The sequence below is a fragment of the Chroicocephalus ridibundus genome, chromosome 6 (genome assembly GCF_963924245.1).
Source record: "Chroicocephalus ridibundus chromosome 6, bChrRid1.1, whole genome shotgun sequence".
Lineage (NCBI taxonomy): Eukaryota > Metazoa > Chordata > Aves > Charadriiformes > Laridae > Chroicocephalus > Chroicocephalus ridibundus.
In genome coordinates this window covers 12,119,507-12,133,149 of record NC_086289.1, presented here as the reverse complement: position 1 = coordinate 12,133,149, position 13,643 = coordinate 12,119,507, and the positions used below count along the sequence as shown (strand labels likewise).

The following is a 13,643-nucleotide window of genomic DNA, read 5'->3' as shown; positions in this document are numbered from 1 at the left end:
CAATTCAAGATACGTTACATGTGACCAAGAACATAACATGACATACCAACCCTGGGGTTAGATTTCTTCCTCTTCTTCCAAAAAGCCAGCTCTCATGGAATGTCATGGTTAAAGCCCATCTGGTTTTGCTAATGAGTCCTCTCACAAGCTCCTCCTGGAGGAAGAAGGATGAGCAGGGCCTCGGGTGCAGCAATCAGACAAGGTCAGCTTGTTTGGCTGGTCAGAAGGAGGAGGTAGAACTGCTCCTCCGCAGCGTGCTCAGGAGGGTAAACAACCAGGGAAAAAGAGCGATTTGAGCAAACGGCTCTAAAATGGCCTCAAGTATCTTCTGTCTGTCAATCAGAAGGTTCCTAGTCATCAGGGCAGCAATGCTCTCCAACCACCTCACCTGATGGGGGACACTCCCACACTTGCTGCTTACAATGGAGCTGGACAAGCTCCTGAAGGGTGGTGGGAGACAGTGACGGGACAGCCAGCAGACAGGCAGGATAACTCATCATGTCCCTTCCAAACGTGTGCTGTGAGCCCACACCGGCTGTCCAGGCTGTATGTGCCCAAACCAACCACCCCACCATCAGCACGGAGCCACCCTGCCAACCCTTTCCTCTTCGTGCAGCAACACAGAAACCGTTAAGAAACAGGAGGGGGTTTATGGGATCAGACGGCATTATGGTCCCATTTCTTTCCCATGCTAATCTTCAGCAGACAGACGTCACTCCGCTGCCTTGCGGAAACAAACATGTCCATGGGCATCCGCCACATCCCAAATTTAGAATGACTTTTAATAAGCTGGAAGGAGCAAAATAAACAGCACTTGATCTGCAGCCTCCCCATTCTTGACAGCATCCCCAGAGGTGGTGGAAAGCCGAGGAGATAGCTCCATGCTTTAATTGGTACATTAAAATTCTTCCAGGCTGCTACACAACTGTTAATAGGCAACTTAATTAAGCACTAACCCAGTTCATATTTCTACCCTCCAGAGGCTCTTGTTTCTTTTTTTTTTTTCTTATTACATCCAAAGCCATGGGGAGTTTTGTCCTAATCATGTAAAACAAGCTGAGGGCAGTGACACCATGCAACGTATTTAACTCCTGATCTCCAGACACCTCCACCAGATGCTCAGGCCTGCAGTTCCTTCACCAAAAAGAAGACAGAGGACTCTGGGAATGAGGTGTGAATTGCGACAAGTCAGCAAAAATAAATGGCAATAGTCCATAGCGCCAGGAGCCAACCCACCCCCGCTGAGAGCAAAAAGGAGACGGTGTGGGACAACGACAGGTCCTCTCTTGGCACCCTTCTTGGCATTGGGTGCCAAGAAGCAGATGTTTTTTAGACAGCTGCCTGAATGACTGAGGAGCCTCATTCAGCCTCTCATGAGCATCTTCCAAAATGCAGGTGTCCTCCATGCTATCCTCAGCCACACACCGCCCAGAGGAGACCCCTCAGAGCACCATGTGACAGAGGAGTAGCAAAGGAAAGATGTCATCTCCTGATCCCCAGGAGAGCTTTAATATTTGGCTGCTCCAACCACCTGGCTCTCACTGTTGCTATCTGCTGAAGGAACCAGAGGAATAAGCACCTGTACCCCACAACACACCCCAGCCCCTCATCGTTTCTGGGCAGTCAATTCACTGTGTGCAGCTCAAACATCAGGCAGGTTTGATGATTTGCTGAGGAGGCCCTCAGCAGCGATGTCCTCAGAAGTTTTCTTTTTCTTTCTAAGGCTGGGCTGTAAATCAAAAACTTGCTCCAGTAGCTGTCGTGGAAAGCGATGGGTTTAATAGTCACACGAACAGTAGTGGGGTTTCCATTACAGGTGAGTTATGAGCCATTTAAGTTAAAAAACTACTGGATTTCACTGCTGCCAGGCACACTTAAGGTAGTACCCTCAGACTGAGGAAGGAGGGGTGGCTGTGGAGAAGGCAGGCAGTCACCAGCCGTATGAAGAGAAGGAACATTTGTTGGTGGTGATGAATGAATATGAATCCCTCTGCTCAAGGAGAAATGGTCTATTTGCCTCAAAAGCCTTGTACACCAGGAGGCACATTGCCAACGCACACGTCATGACTCGTGATTGAACGGTAAAGCCAACGTGGATTTTCGTCACTGAAAAATAGGGTCTGTCTCCTGCTGTAACATTTTTATTCCAAGGGAAACAGAGAATTTCATAGCCCCCAGACACAGTAACAGCATAGCTAGAGATTTCTAGCACAAACGTTGACAAACAGCTGGGCGGGGGACAGTGAGGGAAGTGTGGTCTAATGACATAAATCAGGGTGGTCATAGGGACCTTGATTATGGTTGGCGTTTGCTGAACTCCTGTCCCGTGGGTAGAAATAGGACCAGGTGGTGGTGGTGAGGTACAACTACCGCCGAGCTCCTGGGCTGGATGAAGTGACGGGACCAGCCGGGCTTACCCCAGCGAGCACCCCGTAAGAGGGACTGCGTACGGGCAGAAAGGTGCTTTGCAGCATCGTCTAAAACTGTGAGACACCCACTGGCTTAAAAATACTGCAAACCTGAATGGCTTGAAAATAAACCATTAAGCATGTTGTTACTGAAAATGCCCCTTCCTTCCCACAACAATGATGAAAAAAGCCTCTAGGGAAAGAAAATATATATATTAAAAAAAAAAATCAAATAAAATCATAATTTTCACTTGAGCAGCATAATTTTATGGTCATTTCTGTGGATGGCACTGACACAAAAATAAAACCCAAACCTGACAGAAATTTGTTTTCCGTTCGTTCTTTTTCTTGTTCCTTTCTTCCTTAATTCTTTCCTTCCACCAGGAGAAATTAAGGGAGAGACCACCCAGGGAAAGCAGGCACTGATGAAAGTAATCAAAACCTGAAAGAAAAAGGAAAAACAAAGAAGCGAAGTTTAATTTCCATTGGAAACCTGAAGCTCAGACAGGAAAGGGCAAAAAATGAGTTGGGTTTTACTAAATAGGCAGAGAGAGAGAAACGCCTCAGAGTTAGGAATGTGTGTCAGCCACCCCCCGGTCCCCTGGGAAACACCCCATCTCCCTCTGCTGAGGTGCCAAAATCTCAGAAAAGGGTAAAGATCGCCCAGCCGTCACCGAAACGCAGTAAGAGACCCCCTGGAACAAAACCCACAGGGTCAAGGTGGCACGAAGGGACAAGCTGGGGAGTGAAGGGCTGAAGGTATCTGCTGAGGGTCCCAGGGCTGGTGCCTAGAGAAGGAGACAAGTCCGTATTGCCCCACCTCTGTCCCTGCGCACTGTAGGGGATTTTGGGAAAGAGCAATGAATTTCTGGGATCAGGGTGGGAAGGGCCCCAGGGTGGCATCTGACTGTAAACAGGGAATCGAGGTGAGGAAAAGGTCTAATAAGGCCATTTAAACCCAGCAAATTGCATTCGGTGTCACGTCCCCGCTCCCCATGGAGGTGTCTAAGCCGAACACAGTGGCTTTGGGTCAAGAGGACGAAAGCTTCCTTGGCTGTTGTTTTACCGTTTGGTAGAAATCGTCCTCTTCAGCCTTCCCATGGGAAACACTTGCCCTTGAGTTTAAGGAGAGACCTACCCAGGCTGGGTCTTCACCAGGACATCCGGGACACCATTCTTGGGAACTTCTGTGGTCAGCAGCACAGCTGCCTTGCGATCAGCAGTCGTCTGCTTGAACTTCACCCCATCACCACCATCACTCCGGAGAGCAGCCACCTTCCAGCCCTCCAGGTTTCCCGCCCGGCCGGGGAGGCTGCGGCGTTCGGCTGACAGCTCCCCATCGTTCAGCCTCACCGTACACACATCAATTTTTGCTGGAAAAGTGCCAGTTTGTCGTCACAGCACAACCCGTTCAGAGGCCCCTGCGTGCCCTTTGATGCTGTGGCACAGTCAGCACCTACAGAGGCAACGGGCACCTTGGAAGAACTGTTTGCCCTGATCTTAGTCGATAGCCCATAGACCTGACACAGTGGGCTGGGTTGACGTGAGCTGGGTTTCCCACAGCCACAGCTGAGATGAAAGCCAAAACTTCCGGGCAGCGGTGAGAAGCCACTTGGATTTTCAAATACATATACCCACTTGCAGACGCCAGGGTGTGAAAAATGACCTTTTAAAGCACTTACTGCACTTTTGCTTTATCACCTCCTTGAATAACATCACTAGGAGGCAACTTTGTTTCTCTTCCCTGTCCTTTTCTGTTTGTCTGCCTGATACTGCTTCCAACTTCCATTAACTCTTAAGGAAAATACTAATTTCACGCCACTTCACAGAGATTAAGATTTCCCTCTCAGAATTTCTTGGGGGTGGGGGGAAGAAAATACAACATACAACACAAACACTTCCATTTGCACAGAGCATTTCTTTAAAATATCAGGAATTTGAGTCGCTGTTACCCAGTTGCTCCATATCTAATATTGAACTTGAGTTTGATCAAAACGCTTTCAGTGTAAATGTTCAGAACGACGGCTTCTTTTAGTAAACATTGTCCTAGCCCATCGTTTAACATCACGGACAACGCTTTGATGCGCCTGCACACAGTGGTTCTCAGAAGACCGCAGAGCGGAGAACTCCCGCTCAGGGCTGGGAAGTTCTCCTTACTTAACCCGCAGCAGCTCACTTAACCACTAGATGTCTTGGTGCGCTGCCTGGCACTCCAGAGCAAGGCTCCTGGTGGCCAAGGCCAGGCTGATTTTGAACAAAAGCTGCACGAAGGCCTTCTTTTGTCCATTGTATGCATTTTTTTTTTAAACTTAATAATTGCCTTGTGTCCAGGAAGAGCTGTAATTCCATGATACTGCCCACGCATCCTGCACTGCCACGGGTTATACAAGTACTCAGCAAGTCATGACAACAGTCAGAAGCACTGGCCTGGGTGCTCTGCGCACAGAAACCTCTGCTGCGTGTCACCACATCCCTCCCACGATCTGTCACAAAGCACGGGGCTTTGTCACAGGCTCCTGTCAGGCCTCTCCACAACATCTGCCCAGCGCCTAGCACAGGGCAGCCCTATGCACATTTCTTCAACTGTCTGAACTGGATGCTCACATAGAGGTGGAATTATCTAGTTCTTGCTATTCTTCAAGTTGTCAAACCCAACACGTCAGTGCCTGCAAGAGGAGGCAGACCAAGCAAACAGCGGGTTGGAAATTTTTATTCAGTAATCAGTCCTGCTGTGTGGATAACATCTTAACTGTAACCCAAGTATGCAAAAATACTGAGTTTTCACAGTGAAAAACCAGACAGTATAAAATATTCCAGTATTGTCTCTTAGAACAATTATTTCAATAAGACCCCTGTTTCAAAGGCAACATGCTTATTTATTTTGTTTGCTTTCTATTCTCAACCCCTTCCCTCCCCCAGAAAAACTGTTTAGTCACCCTCCTTACCCCAACATTACCCACGCATGCTGGGGGAAGAGAAACACTACATGAAATTCCCCTCCTGATTGCCAAAGGTTTACTGAAGAACATTCTCCCAGTGGTGCCAAGGGCCAAGAAGACATAGATTATTGTGACACCAAGCGATCCTGATGTTCCACACACCGAAGACACTGCGGTGCTACTAAACTCTGACGAGAGGCTCTGTCTCCCGGATGAGCCACTGAAGAGCTTCGTGCCGGCCTTGCCTCTCCAGTTCCGCTCCAATTACTTCCCTGCACTTCTGATGGTAGTCGTTCACCCAGTTACACTAGAGAAAGGGAGGGGGTATGACATTCAGCATAAGCACAGAAGGTTTTGGGGTTTTTTTTTTTTTTTTTTTTTTTTTTTTTTTTTTTTTTTTTTTTTTTTTTTTTTTTACAAGTTGCATACAGCCAAAGACAATTTGTAGGCCCTTGTGCTCTTTGGGATTGAGCTGTTAGGCTGGAACGGGATCCGGCCCTAAAGAGACAGACCTCTCGTATATGGAAGTGACTTGTAAATTTGATGAGGGTAGGAACTGAAGCAATTCATCCTGGGTTTTCAGAGGAGCCAAGGTTCGGTTCAGCTGACGAGTATTTGAAGTCTCTGCAAATCACTGCCTCTAGCAAATCAGAACAGCTACCTTGGCACAGCCTAGTAAATACCTTTGCAAATTTGTAACTGAACAATGCACTCCTCAGACACAAGTTGCCCAACTGATCTGAACAGGTAACCTTACTACAGTCCTTGGTACTCGTCACAGTCCTCTTCAGAAAAAGGAAATGCAAACAGGATTATCGTTCAGAAAAGGAGGATGGGCTGAGGCAAAATAAGGGTATGGTAGAACAACAGGATGAAACACACCACGGTGAAGGTAGTGGGAGACCTAAACAGAAAGTTTAGAGCATGATGCTATTCGGTAAATAAATGTTGCTGAGCAGATATCCCTGATGTCTGCTCAGAGTCCATATGCACTGCAGAACGTGGTGTGGCTGAATGGGATTGGTCAGAAGTAGATATAGACAACACAGGACAGTCAATAGCATAAGTCTCCAGGGAGACAGCATGACAGTCCAACAGAAGGAAATTAAGGAGTAGGAAAAGAGGAGAGATGATAGCAGCAAATACCATATCAAGGGAACTATCAAAACAACATCATCGGAGGGGTTCTTGCTGCCTTCATCACAGAATAATTTAGATTGGAAGAACCTCTGGAGAGTTCATCTCATCCACCCTCCCACTCAAAGCTGGATCAAGTTTAAAATTAAGCCAGGTTGCTCAGGATTGCTCTCTGAATCTATGAAATGGAAGAGGCCAGTGGTTCTTGTAAACAGAACAGAACAAGCTGGTTCTACTGCGAAGATGACAATGCAAACCTACTGCTTCACTTACCTCTTTTTGTGTCAGCAAATTAACATCAATCATTTTCGTCTGAATTGGAACCAGGGTTAACGGTTCAAAGGTCAGGCTCCCTCTGTTTTTGAAATTGTACTGCAGCAGAAAGACAAACAGGGTTGTAAATTTTTAGAAACAGCTCTGGCCAGATCGCACTTACTTACTTCTTGGTTCATGTGGCCGCTACATGTAACATTCATGTAACAACCCATGTAACATTCAGATGAGAAGGTAGCAACTTAAAATAACATTTTTCTTTACAGCTCAAGCAAAGAATCTCAATATAAACCTTAGTTCTTTCTTTCAATGGTCACTTTTTAAAGGCCATGTCCCAGGTCACAATTGTACAGGACTCAGATTGACGACTACATGGTCATTTTCAGTTTAGCATTTCTAAAAGCATAACCCAGCCAGATTGGCAATTATAAAGTCAAGATCTGTCTGTAGTTTTGTTTCTACTGCCACTAAGGACTCTCTATCCAAGAAGAAAATCCTGACTTGAGAAGATGAACCAACTCTAGAGCAATGACTCTAAGAGGCCGAATAAAGATGCTTCTGGTCTTTGACATCCAGACAGAAAACATTTTAAAACAGCGCTCTCATACACATTTCAACCCATGGAAACTCTGCAGAAGCAGAACTGTCTTCTGTGCCCCCACAAGCAAGGGAGACTTAGAATCAATCTTCACTAAAGCATGGTTTTGGAGACCAGGAGTCTTGAGTAGGATTCAACTGTCTGCAGCATGTTCCCACCTCAGGTTCCAGAACTTTAATTTTTACAGTCAGTGAGTCATATAGAAAGGTGCATCTTGAGTAGGTCATTCACCTTGGTTTCGGCAGGAATCACCAGGACGACATTTTCTATTCGGATCCCAAAGGACCCATCTTCATAATACCCAGGCTCTGCAGAAACAGACAGTAATTAACTAAGCCACAACATAGCTGCAGTGAGCAAATACTTATTCCCTATGGCCAGACTTCCCCCCCATGGCTTTAGTCCACTGAAGTCACTAAGCCATCTTGACACCAGGCATCCACAGAGGCAAACAAATTTCTGACTCAACTTAATCTGCACAGAAGCCCCGAGCAAGGTGACAGCAAAAGTTCTCAAAGGGAGGAGAAACAAGACAGACAGCCCTCGAGCTCAGAAAGTCTCCTTCCAAATCAAGGGAGAACACAGAGTACATGTGTTCCAAATACCAGAACCTCTGAAAATATTAATGTCTTTATGAAAGGCAGGTGGGTAACCCCTTCCCCAAAATACTTACTTTAGAAAGTGCTCCCCTGACTCACTGAGAGGACTCTGCAGCCCTGAAGGAATGTAAGTCTCTCAGCAAACCCCAGCAGGCTGTTAATTTACTACTGGAAGAATAAGGCATGTAAAGATTTAATAGCTGCCTCAAATAGCCCATAGCAAAGACAGGATTAGCTCCTGAAAGCCTGGTGTCCACCTTGTACTGTAGCCAGCTCTTCCACTGCAGAAAGGGAGGCAGCATGCCAGAGCTGGGCTGGTCAGCAGTACAGCTCTGCTGAGGTTTGTGCTGTAGAGAGCAGGAAGCAGGCCTGTAGCACTCGACTGCAAAGGTGCTTTATGGAAGGTCAAAGCTAAAATCAGAGGGTCTTTATGTGGAGAGCTTAAACGACAATTAAAATAACAAACTAGGAGGCAGGACTAGAGCTTACGATCCCACCTCTCCTTTACACCATTGTCAGATTTCTTCCCTCTGCATCTTAAAGAGCTTGGGTCCTCCCCCAGTAACCAGAGAGAAACATCAATGCTAAATACCATCAGAGACGATCATGCCAGCCTCCAAGGGCTCGTCTGCAAAGGTTTTGTAGCTAATGCCGCAAGGACCCTCATGTACGTTTAGGAAAGAGCCAACTCCATGTCCCGTCCCATGCAGGTAATCCAAACCACAATCCCACAAGGCAGAGCGGGCAAAGGAATCTAGAAGGTGACCTGCAGGCCAAGAGGGAGAGAGAGAATTTGATCAAGTCAGGCTCCCTCAGAGATGCTGATAATCATGCTGACGGCTCAAACTTGGAAAACATGCAAAAAAACCCACCACCATGCCCTAAAAAAAGCCCACCAACAACCAAAGAAAGCAAGTCATTGGATTGTTGGAAGTTACAGGTCAGATTTAGCACATCCAACATTCATGCCCCTTCTCAACAAAAGAGCCCACCTCTCTCTTTCCTGTTACACAGCTCTTCAGAAGATGGTCTGTAACAGAAACATTGCACTGCTGCTTGCTCCACTGAGGTTTTCAGGAAAGAATCTAGTGGTAAATCTCCCACAGAGAATTCAGTGCCTTTCTTAAAGGTAGCTGCACTAAATGAACCGAAAGCAGAAAACTTGCCAACTGTATTGGGTGAACTGATCAGCCAGACTTCTTGCCTGGATGGCCAGTTATTTAAGATTATTTCAACCAGAATGCAGAGAATTTCTGTTGCCTGCATGTGAACACCAAGCCCATACGTCCAAGTTCAGAAACCCTCCAATTTCAGTTGGGGTTTCTCATACCACTATGCAGCTGCTTTTTCCTCACTTACCCAAGAATGCAAACTGGAGAAAACTAAAAAGGGGCATCTTTGTGTAAGGTGTCTGATCAGGGAGAAAATAGTTCTGCACCAAATTCACCAGGGGTGAGTGTATGTCACTGCTTCTCCTGTACAAAATCAGCTCCTTTGTGTGTCATTTCCCCATGCTGCTCTCTCATAAAAGAGATTCCACCTTAACTAGAAGAGAATTAGCCAGTCTTTTTGAAGCTGAGAAGTGACCTCTTACTTTGACAGGGCCATGAGTAAAGCATAAAGACAACCTCCAAGCACAGAAAGTGCACAGATGTGTCAGAGTGCCATTGATGAAAGTCACTATCACCAACCAGAGCACTCTGAACACCCTTCAGACTTTCCCCCTCAGAATTTTCAGCACTAGTTGATGCCAAGAGAGAAGGCATCAGTAATCCAGAATCCAAAATGTTCTGATGGAAACAGACACAGACAGTTACGTCAACAACACATCTGGACCTGTCAACCACAGTGTTGCTCTCAGACCACTTAATGGTTCTTCAGAGGTCACTGCGGTAGTAAAAACACTCCAACTCAACAACCTACCTTTGGTTCCATTTGGGAAGATGGCTGCACTCACAGCTATATGTCCCTTCAAAACATAGGTGAAGCATTCCTGCCAAAGAAATGTGTGGCATAAGCAAACAGGGATAGGCAACATTTTGTCTTCCCCAGGAATGGAAAGAAAGACTGCATCTAGTAGCAAATTCTGAAGGATCTGGAAAGATTTGCTCATGATCTCCTATGGCTGGCAATGTCAAAGCAAGCTATGAGCAGAAAGAGTTTAAATTACTCTGAAGATCTTTCTCTGCTAATCATGGAGAGTGCGTCACAAACTCAGACTGCAGGCTTAGCAGCAGGATTCACCTGACCTACGTGACTGACTTTCTTTGTGGCTGTAGTTTTACTTCCTGAGCATACCCCACAGCCTATTTTCATCACTGAGTGAACTATAATGATGAAATTAGTTTTAATTAAAGAAGCAATCTAAAATAAACAAAATTACATTGCTGAATTTCCAACACGGACCTTCTCAGTTAAGTCTGGGACTGGTTTTTGATATGGTACGCTAGACACAAACCACTATTGCAGCCTTGCATTAGACACTAAGCTTTGCACTAAATTAAAACTCCCTAACTCCCATGTTGGACAAGTCAGTAATGTTTACCCTCAGTCTGCCAATTTTATTATTTCTTAGAGGAGACATATCACTTTGCAGATAAAAGGTGTGCATTTTAAGATAGAAAGGTGTCATTTTCTAAATCACTTAGTTCATATTTTGGAAGTCTGACAGCCTCCTTCTCAGTCTTATCAAAATGCTGTCACATATTATTAAATAAATGATACTTGATAGAGCACTTTGACTACATAGCAGTAGGACACATTACTAATTTAAGTATCTCCAATAATAAGGCTGAGATCAGAAACCACACTGAGATGCCAACTTACCTTTTCATAGGCTGACGGTGTGCCAAAATGCATTGTCCTGGTCACATCTGTGGTACCATCTCTTCCAGATGGAAACAAAGATGCAGGAAGCAAAGGGATGGGGGAAAAAAAAGATCCAAGTGAGAATGCACAGAAAACCCAGTCACATGGCAGCAAACCAACCAAACCCGTAACTGGGTAAAGTTATCTACTCTGTGCTACACAAGACTGATGATGTAACAGTTCCTAATCTCAAAAATTCTTGAACACACGTGTCCCAGATGTAGCAATAATGACTTACAATTCAAAATGTTATCTTTCATCCATTAGCATCCCAAAGCTCCTCGCAAATTAGAATCTGAGCTGCTCATAAAAACGATTCTAATTTGAGGTTTAGCAACTGGTACCACCCCATTGAGAACAGAACAGAAAAGGCCAAATTTAGACTATTTGCATAGAAAATGATTCATTAGCAACTTACAAATATATACTTATGCACAAACGACAGCTACCAGCTCAGGAAAGGGAAGTGTAAGGGGGTAGAGTGTCCCTTTCATCCTCAGGATGTCTTGTGCAAAGATCTCTAGAAGTTATCCAGCATTTGGATAGGGGTCAGTCTGAGACGTCAGAAACTGGCTCTAAGTTCCTTCTACAAATACCATTTTGAGCCTGCTGTCAAAAACAGAGAGGCTCTTGAAATAATGAGTTCCCTTTGAAACACTGCTGTGCCTACGCTCTTCCCCAGCACACACAGGCCATGGTCACAAAGAACTCACGGTTTAACTTCTCAGCAGGGACAAGCAGAGCATCCCTGTCACAATGCCATTGATGTCCAGCTTACATTGTATTCAAAGGGCTGCTTTTCATAGTGGCACTAAGGAAATCGTTAATTAGGCCATCAGAGGGGAGGAAAAAAAAAAAAAAAAAAAAAAGATCTCCTTGTAAAAATCTTATCAAAGGATGTCTGTATGGTTCCTTTTCAAAGCTTTTCCTGACTGACACAACAAAAAGGCATAGCTCCAAAGACAAAGCTCATCTCAAAGGAGCAGCCAGGTCTGTCCTGCATCTTTCTGAACAAGCCAGTTCTCATCTATTTACACTGGTTAAAAACATCGCTTCTTTCATTTTCCGTAGAGTCAAAGACCCACAGTAAACAGCTGCAGAGATTGAGGTCACTAAATGGCACTGTCAAAAATACACTGAGTGAGTCAACAGACATGACGCCTTCCCAAAAAACACACCTGAAGACTAAGTGGCCACTGAGATGAGAAACCCCGCCTCTGAGTCTCTGTCTGGAAAGGCAGAGAACAACCACAAGGCAGCACTGTCCTGCTCCTTTGCCCCACCTTTTTCTGACCTCAACGTCAGTCAAATCTGTTCGCATCCTGGTAGGGTAGGTGCCTCACTGGGCTGTGCAGGCAGTTGTGTAAGCAGCCCAAGGCTAAACCAGGGCAGTCAGGCCTGCTCCCTGTTCCCTGCAGCTCTAACACCGATGCGCCAGGTGAGCAGAGCTGCAGCAGATGGAAACGTGCACCACCAGCAAAAGCACAGCTACCATCACGCTGGTCACGGGACTCTGATGGGAACTGCACTTTTAGATCTCCTACCCCAGATAAGGCTTGTCAGCAGCCCTAGTCCGCTGTCCTGAGCCTGTCATGGATCAGTCACCCACTGACTGATACACTTGGCTATAGTCAGAATCCCACTAACTGCCTCCAGAGGGGATACAACAAGCAGGCTCTCCGTGAAACAGCACTGTGCTCAAAACTACACATTGCTATGCTTGCCACAGCAACTGTGAGCTGACCCTGCAAGTGGTCACCGGGAGCAGAAAACGTAGCAGTTCAGCACCATTCATCTCACTCACTTGTACTGCGCTCCTGAGTCCAGGAGGTAGATCTCATTCACAGACAGCGTTCTGTTGGTCTCAGGAACTGGCCTGTTCAATTAAACACAAGTTTTTTTGTTCCACAGTTTCAAGGTCTCCAGCCCAGAAATCATATTAAGTGCAAGCTTGGATGTGTCACCTCTGATTTCTTGTGGCAGTGATGGAAATCCCACACATGCTGAGCCAGGGATCATACTGAGGAGTGTATTCGTCTACAGTAAATAGCACTACAGTACAGAGAATAGCTTTGTTGCTTCCAGCAAAACCCTCAACATCTGTTTCTGGACATATTTCAGAACAGTTTGCACTGCATACTTGTCCTTCTCAGACTTCCACCCAAAAAACAGCCCTTTTCTATGGCCCCTGAGCAGATCACCATCATAATACATACATGCTGCCAGCAGGGAGAGATCTTTATTTAGTAAGTGTGGAAGCTCTGGTGTAATAAGCAAGATGACAACCAACAGTGACCACATCGCCCTGGAGTACTCTGTTGTGACTCCACAAAGAGGCCAGACAGCTCATTCCAACTATGTTTGCTGAAGGATGAAAGGAGAAACTGTGGTTCTCTTACTTGTAGTGAATGATGGCTCCATTTGGGCCTGTGCTTGATATGGTAGCAAAACTCAATTCAACAAAGTCTTTCTGTTGGCTGAAAGAAAAGATTGTTATCACTACAGCACAAAACAGAGGAGCACACCAGGCACCTGAGGTACCTGGAATGCCCCATCGTCAATTTCACATCACCTCAGCCTTCCCCTTAGCCTTGGAAGCCATCCGGGCAAACACACTCAGGTAGGAGAATTTTACAGATCGAAGCTCTATCCTCCCAACCATATGGAAACCTGCTTTTCATCTCTACCCTTTCCTTACAAGCAGAAAATTCACCACCCAGACCACCCAGGGAAGAGATGTCCTGAACAATTTCTTCTTTGCTACTTATTTACTCAAAGGCATTTTTAGAGGTTCTCCTGATGTACACATGGGAGTATTTCT

The 13,643-nt window shown here is 45.7% G+C and overlaps 1 protein-coding gene across 2 annotated transcripts in view; it reads right to left on the bottom strand.

Annotated features, from left to right (window-relative positions):
* Nucleotides 1–4,496: 4,496 nt before the first annotated feature.
* The window catches only part of XPNPEP1 (X-prolyl aminopeptidase 1), a 33,387-nt gene continuing 24,240 nt past the window's right edge, over nt 4,497–13,643 (bottom strand). Inside the window, exons 13-20 of one of the 2 annotated variants that reach the window (XM_063338415.1) lie at nt 13,222–13,299; nt 12,627–12,698; nt 10,781–10,841; nt 9,878–9,947; nt 8,547–8,720; nt 7,587–7,663; nt 6,758–6,856; nt 4,497–5,654 (exon numbers count right to left, since the gene is read on the bottom strand). In XM_063338415.1, coding sequence (XP_063194485.1) covers nt 5,529–5,654; nt 6,758–6,856; nt 7,587–7,663; nt 8,547–8,720; nt 9,878–9,947; nt 10,781–10,841; nt 12,627–12,698; nt 13,222–13,299 — 757 coding nt within the window. In that variant the 3' untranslated portion in view covers nt 4,497–5,528. The remainder of the gene's footprint in view (nt 5,655–6,757; nt 6,857–7,586; nt 7,664–8,546; nt 8,721–9,877; nt 9,948–10,780; nt 10,842–12,626; nt 12,699–13,221; nt 13,300–13,643) is intronic. The other variant, XM_063338414.1, reaches the window with a different exon arrangement.